The following is a 17,918-nucleotide window of genomic DNA, read 5'->3' as shown; positions in this document are numbered from 1 at the left end:
TGACGCGCCCCGCTCGCCCGCCCCGCCCCGGTGATGGCGGAAGCAGAGGCTCCGGGGGGCAAGATGAAGCCGTTCGGCGGCGGCGGGGCCGGGCTGGACGCGGAGCGCGGCCGCTTCCCCTACTGCGTCGTGTGGACGCCCATCCCCGTGCTCACGTGAGTCCGCCCACCCCCCGCCCCGGGCCCGGGGGGGCGCGCCGCGCCTTGCACCTTGTAGACCGACCGGGGCAGGCCACGGAGCGCCGGGGTGAGCTCCAGCTCGGGACACACACACACACACGTATGTGTATACACACAATTATTTATATATATATATATATATATATATACACACACACACGTATATGTGTATGTGTGTATATAATTGTGTGTATACACACATATGTATATATGTGTGTGGTGTATATATATGTGTGTGTGTGTATATACACACGCGTATATATATATGTGTGTGCATATGTGTGTGGTGTGTATAATTGTGTGTATACACACATGTATGTGTGCATGTGTGTGGTGTGTGTGTGTATGTATAGATATAATTTTGTGTGTGTTTGTAAACACACACACACACACATATATACATGTGAGCTTCAGTTCATGAAAGCTTGTGCTGCATATACCTACACACACACACACTTTGGTTGGTCTGTAAGGTGCAAATCTACCCTGCTTTTATCTTGGGAATACAACGTGTTGCACCTTGAAACCATCTCGAGGCACATTACACGCTCGCACGGACACACGCTCTGATGAGCCTCCAAGTTGCAAATCCGCCCTGCCTTGGACGTGGCGCACCTGAGGGCACGAGCCCCTGAAAGGCCCGCGGGGCGCCCGGTCGAGCCCCCGGAGCGGACGCTGCCTCGCTCCCGCGGAAGCGCTCGGTTTAGCTTAAGCCCCTCGAGCAGCCACGAGCGACATGAAAAGAGGCTTTCTTCGCGCAGTACCAGGCTAGAGAGGTTCACGTGGTGGATTACATCTGCTTAAATTCGTGCCGTGGATGGTACACAAGAAAGAGAAAACCTGACCAGCCTGTTTAGAAAGGGCGTAGAGTGGTTAGTTGTTCGGTTCTGCCCAACAAAACACAAGGCGAGCGATGGGAGCTGAGATACCGGCTTAATTGCCCAGTAGCTGCGCTGCGTGTTCGGAGACGCGGGCTCGAAGTTCAGCGTCTGACTCACCTGAAGCCGCCGTCGCGGGCGGGGTGGGGCAGGGCAGGGCAGGGCACTGCTCCCCTGGGACAGGTGCGGTGCCGGTGGATGAGGTTGCTCACCAATTAAAGGCTTGTTTTCGCAGGGACCTTAGGGAAATCAGCCAAGGGTACGAAGATGTTGATGCTCTTGGAGCAAGGCATTAAGCTACAGGGATCGAAGGCCGCTGTACCTGACAGAGAGCCTCCCTGCCGGTGTGTAAAGATGAAGCTTTTACCTTCGCTTCGTGCCTCTGGTTGATTTTATTTCAGTCCCTGTCCTGAGAGTTTTTACATAGACAAGCCTGTGAAACGATACACTAGGAAACCGTGAAGCCGCTGTGGAGTAGCCGCGATGTCTCTACAGAGAGCCCCAGCCAGTTATTCTCAACCCATGAGCCGCCTCTGGAGCTTGGCTTGGGCTCAGGACTGGGAATAATGAGTCTCTGGCATACGGAGAAGACAAGGAAGGTTTGTTTTCACAAACCTTGTTTATAAACCTTTGTGTTTTTTTTATATATATATATATATATATATATAAATGAGACTGGAAAAACCAGTGCAAACACGACAATCCTTAACAATCCTTAGGGTGTCCTAACAAGTCCATGTCAAATCAGCACAGCGGAGAGGGGTACTTGGAATACACATAACCCATTCCCCAATAAATCAGTATGTAAAGCGCTGCAACAAAATCATCCCAACCCTAATGAAGTTATTTTTGTTTGCCTGCTAATGGTCTCAGTGGGTGTTGACTGTGCCTGAGCTGAGATGGGGGCTAAAACACCTGCTACATCCCATTTTAGAAAGGCAAATGACAGCAACTTAACTTCTCATGAAAAAGGAAAATCTTTGTTATGGTGCTGAGTTTCGTGGAGGTTTTAAGGCTGCCCGCCTACTTTCCTTGTAAAGTCTGTATTTATTTGGTTAGACTTCCCATGCTTCATCTCATCCCAGAGACCCTGATCTGCCGCGTGCCACACACCGAGGCTGCCCGTGTCACTGGCAGCGCTCGTGGCACAGGCTGGCCACCCCTGTCCCAGGTAGTGAAATGCAAAGAGTAAATGGTGTGAATGATGACAAGTAAACTAGATAGTTTTAGTTAAGTCCCAGGTGTGGGAGTTCAGATGCTCCCCCCTCATTAAATGTGATCTTACCCAAAAGGCGGAGAAATGATGGAAAAGACTACCACGTTGGTTCAGAGAGTGATGGAGGCTGGAGATTTTCTAGGGCTGGAGTGACTGACTTACCAGGGTGTAAATGGTTAGCTCTAAACAGTGACTAAGGGTGTGGAGGCATAACTCGACTCTCTTTGAAGGCTGTAAATACCAGGGAGGGAGGAGCCTTTTAAGGAACAAGGGACCCATTTAGGCTAAGGAATATTCTCTTTAATGGTGGGAGCCCCATTATCTATAACATGTAAAACAGGATTGCAGTGAAAACCAGCCTGGTATCAATAGAAAGATGGCTTAGGTGGTCAAATACATTTTATTTCCAATCTGTGAGGCTTGGTTTGTCTTCAGGACAGCTGCCTTTCTAGAACCAGTTTACCCAGAACAAGGAAATGGGGTAGTTTCAGGTAAAGATGTTAGGGCTCCTTCTTTCTTTGAGAATAATCTGACCCCTGGGACTCTTGTCCTCATAAAAACTCCAGCTAGTCATCACATTAAAAGCCTTGGTGTTGCTGCAGAGAACACTTCTGCAGAACAGCCCGTCAGAGGCTCTGTGGGGGTGGATGTCTGTACGTGCGTCCTTCCTGCCTGGACATCTTCAGGGTGCCCCGTGTGCATCCGTAGGACCTTGCCTCTGTTAACAGCTGGTTGCTTGTCTGCAGTGAGCTAGTGGTATAGTTCTCCTTATGGCCGCTCCAGCAGTCCCTTGTTGGCTTGTTGCTTTTTTCCCCCGCGTGTGACCGGGGAGTACGTACGTCACCCTGACAATTCTTTTGTTCCCTCCGTAGATGGCTCTTCCCAATCATCGGCCACATGGGCATCTGTACGTCGGCTGGAATCATTCGGGACTTTGCAGGGCCCTACTATGTCTCAGTAAGTAGCTGGTGGGTTTGGTTGATAAAGGAGGTGTTTGAAGTTGGTCTTGTTCTGACCTGACTGAAGGGTGTGGGAGCTGCTGCTTGTTTCACCCTTCCAGCATGTATTAAAAGCTTAAAATAATTGCTGTGTACATCTCTGAGGAGCAGGGGGCTGCTGTGTGTTCCAGCATTTCCACTGGCTATCTATCCCCGTACTGGATTCAAGGCTGCCTGGAGCTGTGACTCATGCAACCGTATTAGTCACCTTGGTGTTGACTACAGGCTGATGTAGATGAGCTGTGGAGTGGGATAAAAAAAAATGGGAGAATCAGGGAAAGGAGGTTTTTAACTCCTAGTGAACCTGGAGAAGCATTAGCTTCCATTAGCAAAGGTTAAGCCAGCATGTTGAACAAAAATGCATGCACTGTGGTGGTTTTTTGGTGAAAGGGGATCTAAATTAGGGCAAGTCTCATTGTGATGGAATGGATCATTTACAGCTTCTATGAATATGCGACCATCTCAGCAATTGGAAAGAGGTGTTTGCAAAAGAAGCATAGAGGGGGTATGCAGAATGTACAGGTGAGTCACCAGCACAATATAGGTGTGGCATTAATTGGAAATGCAAACTCCTACAAACACAAATAAGCTCTGCTTCCAGATCAAATTAGATAGAGGAAAACTTAGGTTGTCAACTCCACTAAGCAAGCAAGGACTCTGGAAGAGCAGTATGCACTGAATGATCTGGATCTCTTCTTTGCAGGAAGACAACATGGCCTTTGGGAGGCCAGTGAAGTAAGTACTGTTTCTTGTTAAACTGAATGAATTCACATGCAAATCTCCTGAATTCACTGAAACCGATACAGGTGCGTGACACAGTTCTTACTGTGGGCGATCGCCTGTTCCCATTCAAAGAAGCAACTAATGTCTCTGCTTCCCAAGGAAGAAGGTGAATTAAATCAGTTCTCTTTTAATATCATAACTTTTGCTTTTAATATGAGACTCTGTAGATGCATCTATTACAACAGTAGTTTTAATAAATTAAAAGCCCCCTTTCAGATGCATTTTGACAGTCTTAAGTGCTACAAGTTATTGATATTAGAAGCTGAGTGATAATCTCTCAGTGCTCACATCTTGCCAATGATTTCACTTTTCAGGCTGCAGATCAAAGCGTGCGTGAGTGTGGGTGTGTGTGCATGTGTGTGTGCACGTGTGCATGTGCGCGTGGAGGGAGAGGAGGGGTCCTAGGTTCTTTGTTCTATTTATATGTACAAGTATTCTGGATGCAGTCTGTATTTTAAATGTGAGAGACCTGGAGTTAATAGTATTCATGCTGTGTGCACAGCAGTCCCCTTCTGTCTGGGGGGAGCATCCTGAGACCCACTTAAGCATGTCCTTTTGGACAGAGTAGCTCCTTGGGTTCCTGCGGTTGCATTCATGAAAGAATGGCAGCCTGTCTGCTAACTTCTGCTTCACGCAGCCTGCAAGGAAAGGGAGCAGCAAGGGAATGGAAGGAACAGTGGCTACATCAGGGGTTCTCTTCTCTTCATTCAGGTACTGGAAACTGGATCCAAATAAAGTGTACTCCACGAGTCCCAATGCATGGGACACAGCTGTACACGACGCCTCAGAGGAGTACAAGCACCGAATGGTAAGGCTGTGGTGGCCTGAGGTCCAGTCTGTGTGCTGCACAGCAAACCATACCCTGGGGTGGAAGCTGAGGTCTGCAGTGGGGCAGTGTGCACATGCTTGCAGGCTAATTGAGGGACTGATCTCCAGTACTGAGACTTGCCACAGCCAATTCCAGCTCTGATGTGGTGTCTTTCTCCACTTTGACAACATGTAGCACCTTACAGGCTCAGCGCATCACAGGTGAAATCACCAGGTGTCACTAAACCTACCATTTAAAATCTTTTCTGGGAAATTAAGAACAGGGCTGTCCTGGATCTGAGTTTCCAGAGGGATGTGTAAACAGCAGCATTATAGTCTTACGCGTTGGCTTCTGCTGCCTTATTTTCCAAAATGTCTAGAGGACTGACTGAGGCCGAAGGAAGAGAAGAGAGCCTTGTTTAGCTTGTGGGGAAGCCTTGATTTAATTAGTTGCAGCAAAAAAGAATCTGCCTGTTTGTCTTCTTGTGGAAACATTTCCTTGTGACCCTCGCACAAGCCTGCCATTGTTCCTCTCCACTTGTCCATGAAATGGCCAGCCCCTGGTCCCTTGAAGGCCAATCCCATTTCTTTTAGAAGACCGTAATAATTGGGACCAGAGCAGGTTTTGGGCTCTGTGTGCAACTATTGATACTCGTGTGTCTGCAGGTTCACGCTTGCCTGGGGAAAGCCTTCAGGATGGAGGAGCAGTACATAACTGAGAGGGTTGGGGGAGCTGTTTAGCTCTGTTAAACTCTGACCTAGGGGCTGTGGAGAATCTCCCATCTTCCAACAGCTGAGAGAGGGGATGGCCGGAGAGGACCTGAAGCAACTGCCATTCTCATTGCATGTCTCTTCTGTTCTAGCACAACCTCTGCTGTGACAATTGCCACTCGCATGTGGCTCTGGCATTAAACCTCATGCGATATGATAACAGCTCTTCCTGGAATATGGTCAAACTTTGCTTCTTCTCCCTTTTGTATGGGAAGTATGTCAGGTGAGTTGGGGACCCAGGGGGCATCCATTTGTTGAAAGGCTTAACCTTTTGCATGCTTAAGAGACTACGAGAAGTATAGTGTAAAGCGACTCCTCCCTCCCTCCCAACACAGTCTCTCTGGCCCGTGGTTCAGGCCACTGCTCGTGCTGTTCATAATTCTGTGGCCAAGGTTGGCAGTTGGCTTAGTCCAAAGTAGTTGCAAGCTTTTGCTCTTTTGAGTCCTGGATCGCAATATATCATTAATTTTGAATTTTGTTGACCTGCCAACTCTTGCCTGTTCAGATTGCCATCTTCTTCCTTGGCCCTTCAGCCCCAAGTCTGTTTGCCAGCACTCTGCATGGCTTCTCTCTTCCTAAATGACTCCTGTGACATGTTCCAGGAGGCTGAGATCCTCTGCATCCACAGAACTGGGAGAGCCGGCCATAGCAGCAGCCTTCCCTTATGCTTCTCTCTCAACCTGTCTCGGCTGTTGTGAAGGAGTCTTGTACAGGGGCGTTTGAGTGGGTTCTCTCCCTGTTGCCTTTGGCAAGACAGTCTGAATAAAGAGGACAGTTGTAGCAGCATTTCATTATGTCTTTGTACTGTGGATGCTTGTGCACTAAGGTATTATCCAAGATTGCCATCTCCGTGTGTAAGGCCACGAAATAGTCAGGCAGAGCCAACCTGTGGCCTAGATTTGAACTGACAGCAGAGAGGGGTGACTGCCCAGTTACCTGTGCACTGCTATCAAGTCTTAACCTGATGAGTAGAACATCCCTGTTGCAGTGTTGATGCCAGTGGGGTGACAAGTAGCAGAACAGCATGGTTCAGTGATCCCCATACGTTTCTCCCTCACTGTCCCTTGCCATCTGCTCCCCTTTTTAATAACCCCTCTCTCTCTCTCTCTCGCAGCATAGGGGGATTTGTGAAGACGTGGCTTCCCTTTGTCCTCTTCTTGGGGGCAATCCTGACAGTCGCTTTAACCCTTCACTTGCGGTGATGGATCCCGTGATCTTCCCTTCCCCTTGGTGCCCAGAGGAGGAACCGTGGCTGCTCAGTCCAGCAAGGTGGAAACACAGGACTCTGGGAGTTACGTGAAAGAGCAAGCGGTCACTTTACCCCGTAGTAACGGCTCTCATCTTTGTTTCCTGGGCCTGGCTTCTTCCCTCTGTTTTTGTTCTGTCATCAGTGTCTCCCGGTGTTTGGGGTCCTGGAGCCTCCTGCTCACCCTCTGCAGATGGGGTGGTGGGAGTATGGGCTTTGATTGCAGCACAGGGCAATGTTGCCAGGGCTAAACCTGCCCCTCAGTATCAGAGCACAAACAGATCCTCCTTGTAAGGTTCTCTCTGACCCAGGGCTGCTCCTCCCACAGCTGTTCCTTCTCAGCAGATGTCACCATCCAATGCTTCTTGCCTCTTGCACTTCCCAGGCTTGGTGCAAGTACTTAAACTCAGAGCAGGGGCAGGGAAGGTACTCCCCAATTGCAGAAGCCTCCCATGGCACATTGCAAAGTGGGGATGCAAGTTAGTCGTGGCCCGGTGTCCTAGTGGGGTGTATATTGCCGCTGTGCTTGTGGACAACCTCCCGGTAGCTGCTAGTGAAACAGAGGCTGGTGGGAAAGCGCTTCCCTTTCAGCATTCAGCATATTGCTATGGCAGGGCAAGCAACTCCTGGCAACTTCAGACTGAGGGGAGCCGCATGGATGCGCACGTTGGGCTGTGCAGCGTCTCTGGCTTGGAGCAGCTTGTGCACTTCGATTGCATGTTGCAGAGATCGGAATCTGCTGTTGCTTTACTGGGCTAGTGCCTCAGAAAGCACAGTTCTCGGGCCCCTTCCTGTGCCATGTCTTTCTTCAGTTGCAGCACTGTTTTCCCAAAGCTGCTTCCTTCCCTGACATCCCTCACGCTTGTTCAGCCAAGCCTAGCAGGAGCCCAAATGGTGTGGCAACTACAGAAGGGTTTGGATGGGACAGAAGCCTTGTGTGTAGGCTTTCTAAAGCATCCTTGTTCTGAAGGGCAAGTGCATGTGCTCCCAGCTTGCTGGTGAATGGGAAATATTGAGACTGCTCAAAGTACTTGGAAGACCCAAATTCCTTTAAAGCAGTGTACCTCTCCATTCACGCTTGGGCCTTGGAGCGGGAGACTGCCCCCAAGCCAGGGGTGGCAGCAGCCTTCTGACAGCCAGTCTCAGGTTATTACGCAGGACATCAGTTGGCTGTGGGGTAGTTTCATTGTCCTGCCCCGAGGAGGCAGGGGCATCAATAGAAAAGCAGTAGAGAGCAACTTGTGGGGTTTTTTTTACCAGTGCTGGAATGTGACTGCCGCTGGAGATGCCAGCTTGGCAGCTGAGACCTCTACTAATGCCTTGGAGCAGAGATGGTGTGAATAGCCATGGGGCAGTTGTCTGCTAGGTGCTGGTCAGGGAATGGGCGTCAGCTCGGAAGTGGAAGTGGCATCTCCAGCAGGGGAGAGAACAGTCTAGTGCCCTTATCTGCTCAGTTTGTAAAGTCCCCTGCCGAGGGGCCCATCTAGCCGGCCAGCTGTGCTGGCTGGCTTCTACAGTATGGCTGCTTGTCTGCGGTCAACCTGTGCAAGCTCAGCTGTTGGACTGCAGGGCAGGGGTTAGCTTTTTTTCCAAGTCTGATGCTTCTAAGAAGTGGGTTTCACCCCCAGGTACCTGTTATGGCCAAAAACCAACATGCCGTGCTCACAGCCAAAACCAATGCTCTTTGCTCACAGTGGCACATCTCCTTCATGGCTTCCTTTCCTTCTTGAAGTCCATAGTGAATCCAGCTTTGCAAACGGAGCGTGCTCGTCTCCCACCCGCTGTCTCCCGCTCTCTATCTTCCATCGGAAAGGGGGACCTCTCTCTGGATTGCCGCCTCCTACTCAGTCACTTCTAATCACCCTTAAACCGTCTCTCTCTGGTATCCAGTTGTTTTTTCATCAGCCAAACACTTTCCTTTCCGGAGTCTTATACAAACTGCATTGTCTTTCCCCTACACCTGGAACAGAAAGAGTCTTCTCAGTATCTCCCTTGCATTCAGTCATTTCAAGCATGAGTGGAGAGCAGGCCAGAGGATTCTGATAAATAAGCTCTAGGCTGATTAGATATCAAAGGTCTTACATCAAAGAGAACCTTACAATGGGAGCATGGTGTTTTATCAAGTTACCCTGTGCCGCTTCACTTACTACCCAGCAGGCCTGCTACTTAATAGTGACATGATAGACCCGGCCAATTGAATAGGAAAGGGTCTTCGCTCTGCTCGCTCTCTCTCTCTCTCTCTCTCTCTCCGTCTTTCTCTCTCTTTCTCTTTCTTTCTTTTTTAAAATCTTACTTCTGGCAAGAATGCGACTGGGAAAGGCTTAAAAATTCCTGGACTTGGAGCTAAAAGCCAGCCCGCTTCTCGCAATAATAGCAGCCCCCAGTGCGCTTGGATCTATCTCTTACAAGTGGATTCAAAGCACTTCACTGATAAGCTGTGCGAGTGGTGCCAAAGTTGAGGTGTTTAATGCTGTCGGTGACTGAAGCCCGGAGCAAATCTACAGGCAAAACCTTGCTTGCTCTTGGGTTTTCTGAACTTGCATTAATTGCCAAGCCTCCTCCCCTGCGATGGAACCAGAGGATTGTAGGAGCTGAAGTGGGAATAACCTAACGCAGCAGGCTGTCCAGTCCCTTTGGGTTACAGCGAAAAAGCAGTGCTCTGACCATTGGGACCACTGCTTTGGTCGAGTTCTTGTTGAACATCTGACTGGCTTGCCCTGGGCACCTGGCCGTCAGTGCCACGGCCCACTTGAGCACAGGGCACCTCAGGGGAGGGCAGAGGAAAGCCATGGCTGATTCTAGGAAGAAGATCCCATGCAGGCAGCTAACATGTCCTGCGCAGGTGGGTGCACAGGCAGGAGGAGAGTTGGAGGTGTAGGGTCTGCAGGGAGGCCACGAGTAGGAAGTCAGGGTTGTGGTGGGGGGGGCTCCATCTCTACATGCAATACACAGGCCATCATGCTCCAGTAGGAGTTGGGAGCTAGGCCAGGGGGTGGGTGCCGGGGGGTTTGTCACGGTAGGCACCCAGACGTGGTTGTTAGCATGTGCAGGTCCTAGACCAGCTAACAGCCTTGATGTTTACATGGCGGAGCTGAAGCTACCAGGTGTGGCTCGGCTGACGTGGAGCGCTGGTCTTCTACCTGCTGCTTCCCTCACCTCGCCAATACAGTGCATGGCACCCCTTTTGAAGCAGCCCCCATCAAGCACAGCACCCAGAAAGGGTTGCCCTCGTTCCACATACATGCCTTAAAGGCGCATCTCTCCATCTGAGTTGGCCCCGTGTCCCTGCCCCTTGCCCTCCTCCGCAGTTCTGCTGCAGAACTCCATGGCTTTGCCTCTGTTCTTCGGCAGCGGCTAGCCTGGAGCGTCCTTGTCCTCGTTCTTCTCGCGTCCTTCTCGCGTTCTCCGTGGGACGTTGCGTCGCTTTGTACGTATCGCTCTTGCCGCTGTGATCTCGTGAGCCCGAGGTGGGGAAATAAACTCGTTTCTGTCTCTGTCTCCAACCGCCGGCTCCTGCCTTGTTCGGTCTTGGCTTCTGCTGTCAGCTGCCAGTGAGGAGAGAGTTTTATTCCCCATGTCCAGTTAAGGTAGAGAGTGTGTGTCTTTGCCACCTCCCCCGCTCAACACACACAAGCACCTGGGAGCCTGTCCTGGCTCCAGTAGCTGGGTACAGCAAGGTTGAAATGAGGCATGAATAGGGGCCTGGCTGGCACAGATCCGGGTTAAAGCTCCAGGCTGCCAGGCGCTGGGGACCATCTGTGTTGTAGGTCCCTGTGACTGGGACCCCCTGTAGTAATGGGCACCCTACCACCCCTGGTGGAGTCCACACAGCTCCCTAAGCAGCATAAAATGTCCAAAGGCCTTTGTTATATTTTAGAAAGGAAGGCTGCTCCTGCAGCCATCCCCCATCCCCGCTGCCTGCTGTTACCAGTCAACAGCCTTGAATTGCTAATCGTGGAGATCAGTGGCACAGATGCATCAGCAAACCTGCCTGGCTGGGATCGAGCAAAGAGCTGAGCAGACCTCCCAGGAGGCGAGTGCTGCCCTTTAGAAGATAAGCCCCCTCCTGCCTGGGCAGGTTTAGCCCGCTCAGCTGGGAAGAGCTCCCTTTGCATTGCTTAATTCTGCAGTGTCCCTGTTTTCCCCAGGTTTTTGTGAGACTCGTTTCTTCTGTCCCCTGGACAGAGCCTCTGCTCCAGGCTTCTTCTGTGACCCTGGGCAAGTCCCTTAACTTCTCTGTGCCATCTGTTCAATGGCAATGCCAGTGCCTGCCTCCCTTGCAGTATTGTGTGGGTAAGCCCCTTTATAAGTGATGGGCTGGAGCACTGCAGAGAACAGCCATGTTCAAAAGAAGCCTATAAATGAGTGGACCGTTGCCTATTTGTCCCTGACGCTTGGAGGTGAATTTTTAGTCACGGTTGACCTGGGAGGGATGTCAGCCTGCAGTCGGTCCCGTGTCTAGATGATGACGATGATGGTAATGACTGGGCAGCCATAAAAGGCCAAAACCCAACCTTCTGCAGGCATTTACCTTTGGGTGCATCCTAAATCCCCAGAGTGGTGTTGGATGGGGGTACGGCATCATCTGAGCCCCAAGGGGGATCTCATGATCTTTGCAACTGAAATAAATGGCTCTGCGCCGTTGCGTGTCTCAGCATCGCGAACACGTGCGTGATCCTGGGTGGTAGACACAACAGATGCTATTAGCAGAGCCAGCCCGCCCTTCGGGTTTGTACTTGAGAAATGCATGTTCCTCCATGAGCTTTCCTTCTGGTTCGGTGCGCAAACGAGTGTTTTTGACATTTCCGGGGAAACGGGCGTTCCAAAAAAAGTTCAGAGAATTTTCCCTTTGGAATTTTGAAAGGTCCTTTAAGTGCTCCCTCATCGCGTCCGTCCTTTCCCCACGTTATTCCCTGACAAAAAAATAGGAAAAGTGCCTGTTGGTTTAGCTTTTGCTGTGCCCCTCCTGGCATGGCAGGGAACAAGGCAAAAGTCATAAAAAATAGTATAAAAAAGAAGAAAAATTCCTTAAAAGGTCAAAGTGAAATTGCAAATTTCTAAAATGATAATTTTCCAGCCTATGCATTGGGATTGTTGCATGGGAGATGTTGATTCCCCCTCCCCCCCACCCCAAATCCCCCAAACTATTGTGACCTGCTGCAGCTATTAGCGTAGCTACTATTGGAATAGAAGTAATGGGATTTAAAGTCCAGGCCAGCTTGTTTGGTCTGCGGTGCCCACAGGACAGGTGTAACTGGCCCATTTAGCATGTGCTAAAATGGCTGCAATCCATCATTGCAGTGTCAGTCCTTGGACCGTGACCGATGCTCGTGTGGTTTTGCGGAGGATCCTGGTGTCTGGATACCATGGTGTGGACTGTGTTATCGAGAGGTGAGGGAGAAAATGGAGGACGTGGAAATGTGTGGGGTTAATCGCTCTGGGTTTAATTTCTCTCATTTTGAAGTTGCCTCCCCGCTGGGATGTCAGGTGGGTCCTGGTTGCACTCGGGGCTCTTCCTCTGCTCTTGACGGCTGCCTGAGACGAATTCATCAGGCCGACCATCAGCAGCAGAGGGACAAACTCCTACCCCCCAAAAGCTGCTTGATGAGGGTTTAATTTGCAAAGGGAGCAGCTACAAATGACTCTTTAAGGAAAGGGCCTGATTTTTGGTCTCCCAAAGGTGCCTTGCTGTGGGCAGAGGGGCACAGCGGGGCCTCGGGCATGCGAGATCGCAGTTATAAAAGGTTGAGACTGTCTGTAGGTGAAGCACCGAGGCGAATGGATGTGAACATCTCCCTCGTGCACAGGTTTCCAGGTAAGAGTGACCCTAAACAATTCCTGCCCTTTTGTAGATGCAGGCCCTGGAATCATCATTGCCACCACATTACTGATGGTGAATTCAGGTTTCCTGCGTGCATCTCGAGCATAACTGCATCAGCAGGAGTGCGGAGGTTTTGCTGCTCACCCTGGGAACCGCTCTATTGATTCGGTTCGCTTTGATCTTCCTTTTCTCCAGGAGACTCCTGTGCTACGAGGCTGCGGCTGTCAGAGCTACAGCCCTGGAGCCCCCCTGCTCTTCCCGCAGCACTGGCGGGAGCTTTTCTGCCACCGGAGCTACATCCAGCTCCCCTGCATGCAAAAGCTTTGTCAGCAGGAGCTGCCTTCTGCCAGCCAAGCTGCGTCCACACCAGGGGCCAAGCTGTGCCCACATAGATGGGCTGGCAGGGCTTTGTAATGGAGACGGGGCAAGAAGGAAGAATGCATTGGGAGGGGAAGGCTTTGTTTCGGTGTGGGGCTGCTGGGTGAATGGCTAGGAGGGTCCGTCGAGATGTTGGCACAAGGCTGCACTTATCAGCCCTCCATAGGGTCTTCCTGGGGAAGCAGCCCCCCGAGACCTGAATGCCTGCTGCGTCAAACCTGGCCTCGATTCTTGTTTCAAAGGAAGCACCCAGACTTCCTTTATCATAAAGAGTAAAAGAAAGGCACATGCCCGATTCCTTTATCCTTGGCCTTTCATCGGTGACCTGGGGCGACGTGGCCTCACGTACCCTCAGGCCATCTGTCTGAATCCTGCAGCCCCCTGCGCAGGCGGGGAATGAACGGGAGCAAAGGGAGATGACATCCCCGGTGCTAGCTGATTGCTCTGTGAAGGGCTGTGTTGACTGCAGAACCAAGTCCTGACCTTTCCCAGGCTGCGACCTTGGCCCTGGGAGACCTCTGGGCATCTCGTTGCCTCCTGGGGGCAGAATACGGCCTCGACGTGTCCCACAGGCGAGCGATGGCAGCATGCAGAGGGACCGATGGCAACTGCGATGCCTGTTCCAGCTGGAGGCCAGCGCTTGGCCAGCCCTCTGCTTCCCCGAAAGGTAACGCGCTATTCGAACAGTACCGAACGCCACCGCCTGCACCCGTGCCAGTGCATTTACCAGTCTGCCTGGCTTTCCTGGAGCTGCCATAGCCTCTGGCCTGCGGATGCCTGCGGCGCTCATGCCCAGCCTCAGCTGAGATGAGACCCGCGTGCCTGGTGTCGAAGGCCCGACACGCTTGCGCATGGCCGTCCAGACGTTAACCTTCAACCCCAGGGTGCGTGCCCAGAATCCCCATTCCCGGTCTCCAATAACCTGCGGGCTCGGGTCCCTCCCTGGTTTCCTAGCAGAGGGTTGCTCGGATTTGCTGCTGCCAAGGCGAACCCCTGACAGTCCCCAAGTGAATTAACATTCCTGGTGGAAGAGAATGTCTTTCCTGGACGGGGAGGGATGGGGGGAACAAAACCGGCCCAGCAGGAGGGGCTGTGAAAGGGAGGGAGAGGGCTGTGCCTACCACTGGTCAGGAGCAGAGCTGGGAGGCTGGCTTTGAAGTGGGGTCATTTTGTCACAGCTGGATGGAGGGGGGGTGCCTCTCTCATCCTGTTAGCAGGCCTCGCATCAAAGGGCTCCCCGGTGAATGATATCAAATTGCACTTAAGCATTTGCACATTAAGAGCTTTTGAAATGACAGCAGCCGTGTCTGGGCCCTGGTGCCTGGCCGGCTGCAGCCTCTTGAAATGTGCAGCCACCAAAGAGCCCAGTGTGTTCCCAGGGCAGGGAGGGGAGCCCTGGCAGGGACGGTGGTGGGGCAGGGCTGCCAGCTGTCTGGGCTCCGGCTTCAGCCCTGATCCAAAGGAAGGTAGGAAAGCTGCAAGGTCCCCCCCAGCCCTGCTTGGGCACACATGGCCCCCACAATCCCAGGCCTCTGTTCCCTGCAAGTGTGTGGGGGGGTCCCACGCTGTCCCAGCACCGGGGAGGACGCCAGAATCGGCACATCAAAGTGGAGAACAGAGCGCGGGGGGTGGGTCGGGTCGGGTAGGGGGAGCCTGGCCGGGCAAAGGCTCCTTTGTGGGCCGCTGGCACTGAAATGGGCACAGCGCTGGGGAAGCCCTGCTGACTATTTGCTCGGTGGCTGCTTTGCAGGCCCCCACTTTTCATAGCTCCTCGCTAAGATGTCAGCCGCGAGCGAGCACCAGGCTGGCTCTGCAGCTGTGTGCAGCTCAGCCCTGGTACCAAACCACCAGCATCCTTTCCTGCAGCGCCTACCTAACCCGGTGGTTCCTCTCCCGGCTCCTTGCCCATACGGAGATGCGGCTGGACCAGCTCAAGCAGCCGGGACAGGTGATCTCCGGTGAACGAGAGCATGTGGCTTTGCCCCTAGAAATGCTCCACCAGACGGTCTCCCCGCAGGTTCGTACCTGGGTGCAAATGAATTCCTCCTGCTGGGATGTAACATAACCCCCTCGCCTGCCCTCTGCCCTGACACCTCTCCCCCTGTCCTTGGGAGGGTGATAATGACCCCTTTAATCTTGGCAGCCCTGGCTTCCTTGGAAGGGGGGCTCAGGCCGTGCCTCCCAGAAGACTCTGAAGTCCTAGGTTGCAAAGGGGGTTTTGCCACTTGCAAGGAGCAAGTGCAAGGTCCTTGATCTGAACCCCAAGGTGATGCCTCAAGGACATGTGTTGCGGCCTGGCGGGGCAGAGAGCAGATGGGGAGGCTGGAAGGAGATAACGGAGGGGGTGGGGGAAGCGGAGCAGGGCTCTCTGGCCTGGAGCCTTTGCTCTGCCATCAACCAGCCATGCCCAGCTCACTTGGCACCGGCCTCAAGTGGTGTGCGCCTTGCCACCTTGGCTTGGACCCTTTGCTTCTACACTTCCCCCCTCCCTCTCCTCGCTGTTGTTTCCCCCCTTTCATCCAGGATGAGGAATGCGGATCAGGAGCTGTGACGCTGTGGCCCCTGCCCTCCTGACTGGGCCCAGCGCGGAGGTGAGCCTCCCCCCAGTTGCTAAACCTGCGGGGAACTTCAATGCTTTGAAAATTGAAAATGCCATTCATCGCCCTGCTGCTCCGGGGCGGCGGAGGAGCCGGCTGCAGCTCCAGCCAGCCCCCGCGCCTGGGGCCCCTGGTCAGAAGGAGAGATCAAAGCAGCCTCCGCTCATCCACTAATGCGTCAGGCTGGAAACCCTTCGGCGCTTTGTCATAAATCCATATACCCCAGGGGACGGGGCTGCTCGGGGGATTAGCCTTGCCCTCTCGCTGGCTAGCGGGAATCCAGTTTGGGACTGGAAGCTAGCCCGGCGGAGCTGGTTCTGCCCAGAGGAGCTGGGTGGGTCTCCCCCCAGGTCTCGGCATGTGGGATAGCGCGTTCAGGGTCAGTGCCGAGCCGTGGCCCCTGGGTTCACGGACCTTGCAGAGGCTGAAGAAACTCCGCATCCTGTCTTGCTTCTGCAGGAGGTGCCTCTGGGCCAGGATTTAGGCCCCCGAGCCTCCCCCTCCCTCCCTGCCTGTGCCCACAGGCTCCCTGCAGAAGCAAAGGCTTTCCAGCCCTAGTCGCACAATCCGCCACCACCCCTCAATCCAAGTACTCGTCTGCTCCTGCGCGGGACGGCTTCACAACCTACGCCTCGGCCTTGCATGTTCGCAATAGCCGTCGCTCAACCCTGCACCCTACCACAGCCCATCCAGAGGGTCTCGGGTGCCTGCATGCAAGCACCAGCCCCAGCATTTAAGGTCCAGAAGCTGCCTCCTCTCGTAGGAAAAATGCTGGTAGCTGCTGCTAAGAGGTTGCTAAGGAATGATCCTGCCCCCTTCAAGGCTGGGCCGTACTGACAAAGCCTGGGAGTGGGGACTGGCGTTAAAGGAAACGACGTTCCTTGAAGCCGTGACGGTCCCGTGTTCTTGCCATGATGGACCTTCCTAGACATCGTGACAGGACTGCGCTCTCTGGGGCGGGCGGAGGGGATGAGCCTGGTCCCGTGCCATGCCGAAACCCCCAGTACATCTATCCCTGCTGGGACCTGCAGCCATCCCCCCGTCCTTTCTTTCTTTCTCTCTTCTTTTTGCACTTGTGTGAGGGATCTCGTGACCAGCCTCGTCTTTCGGCCTCAGCTCGAGATTTCGTTTTTCTGGAGCAGGTCCAGGGGCCGAAAAACTAGCACGAGGCAGGGGAGGAGGGAAAGGGCGGCCTTGTCTCCACGTGCGTCGGGTGTCTGAGGTCATGGGGATGTCTGTGGTTGTATGCGCAGGCCTGGGATGGCGTGTGCTTGACCCACGGAGAGGAGCAGCTTTTGGCTCTTCGGGAACCCACAACTTGGTTGGAACTAGGCTAAAGCCCCGAGCTCCCAGGGCAGCCGTGACCCAGGCGCCCACTCCTGTGGCCTCTGCGGACCCAGGCTCCAGGTCCCTGTCTCTCACTTTGGGATCACCTGGACTACTCAGGGGCTGATGAAGCATTTTTTGGATGGGACAGAGTAACTGTGGGGTGTGTGCGTGTGTGTGTGTGTACATGCGTGCCTATGTGAAGCTAAAGTAGGCAAAGTGGTGTCACAATAGTGTGCACCTTTCTGTGCCAGCATGGGGTTGTTGCAGTGTCTGTGTATTTGTGACCCTGTGTATCTGCGTGTGGTTTGCGTGTGCACATCTGTCACATGGGAGTCTGTATGAGTGAGCTGTTTGCCCTTATGAGATGTATCACTCACCTCCGTGTGTGTGTGTGTGTGCACGCGCACATGTGTGTGTGTATGTGCATGTCCTGGCTTCTCTGTATGTCTACACTTGTGTGTGTCCTGGGGTTCTGTATATGCGTGCGTGCGTGTGTGTGTGTGTGTGTGAGTACACATTTGTGTGCACGTCCTGAGTTTTGTGCATGTGTGTGTGTGTGTGTATCCTGGGTTCTTTGTGTGTGCACGCACGTGTGTGTGTCCTGGAGCTCCATATATGTGTGCGTACACGTGTGTGTGTGTGTGTATGCATGTCCTGGGTTCTGTGTGTGCACATGTGTGTCCTGGAGCTGTGCGTGTGTGTGCGCATGTGTGTGCACGCATGTCTTGGCTTCCGTGTGCACGTGCAGGTGCACGTGTGTGTGTCCTGGGGCTCCATATATGTGTGTGTACATGTGTATGTATAGGTGTCCTGGGTTCTGTGTGTGCACATGTGTGTCCTGGAGCTGTGTGTGTGTGTGCGCATGCATGTGCACGCATGTCTTGGCTTCCGTGTGTGCGTGCAGGTGCATGTGTC

General features: G+C 53.0%; 1 protein-coding gene across 2 annotated transcripts; it reads left to right on the top strand.

Annotated features, from left to right (window-relative positions):
- Positions 1-10,381, top strand: TMEM222 (transmembrane protein 222). Of its 2 annotated transcripts, none has more exons than XM_019488933.2 (6): positions 1-155; positions 3,146-3,230; positions 3,975-4,006; positions 4,766-4,862; positions 5,725-5,855; positions 6,752-10,381. In XM_019488933.2, exons 1-6 carry the CDS (start codon positions 34-36, stop codon positions 6,930-6,932), a joined length of 648 nt encoding a protein of 215 aa, XP_019344478.1. In that variant the 5' UTR covers positions 1-33; the 3' UTR covers positions 6,933-10,381. The 2 variants fall into 2 exon arrangements, with proteins under 2 accessions (XP_019344478.1, XP_006270255.2); XM_006270193.4 differs by having other exon boundaries at positions 2-155; positions 6,747-6,959.
- Positions 10,382-17,918: the final 7,537 nt, after the last annotated feature.

Source organism: Alligator mississippiensis, chromosome 6 (assembly GCF_030867095.1).
Source record: "Alligator mississippiensis isolate rAllMis1 chromosome 6, rAllMis1, whole genome shotgun sequence".
NCBI lineage: Eukaryota > Metazoa > Chordata > Crocodylia > Alligatoridae > Alligator > Alligator mississippiensis.
The sequence above is the reverse complement of the archived record's forward strand: the minus strand, read 5'-3'. Positions and strand labels throughout refer to the sequence as shown.

Excerpts from the sequence above, each read along its gene's own strand:
- TMEM222 (XM_019488933.2), top strand. The coding sequence starts at position 34 with ATGGCGGAAGCAGAGGCTCCGGGGGGCAAGATGAAGCCGTTCGGCGGC. Across the intron at positions 4,863-5,724 it reads AGGAGTACAAGCACCGAATG|CACAACCTCTGCTGTGACAA; the intron begins GTAAGGCTGTGG and ends CTTCTGTTCTAG. Across the intron at positions 5,856-6,751 it reads TTGTATGGGAAGTATGTCAG|GGGGATTTGTGAAGACGTGG; the intron begins GTGAGTTGGGGA and ends CTCGCAGCATAG.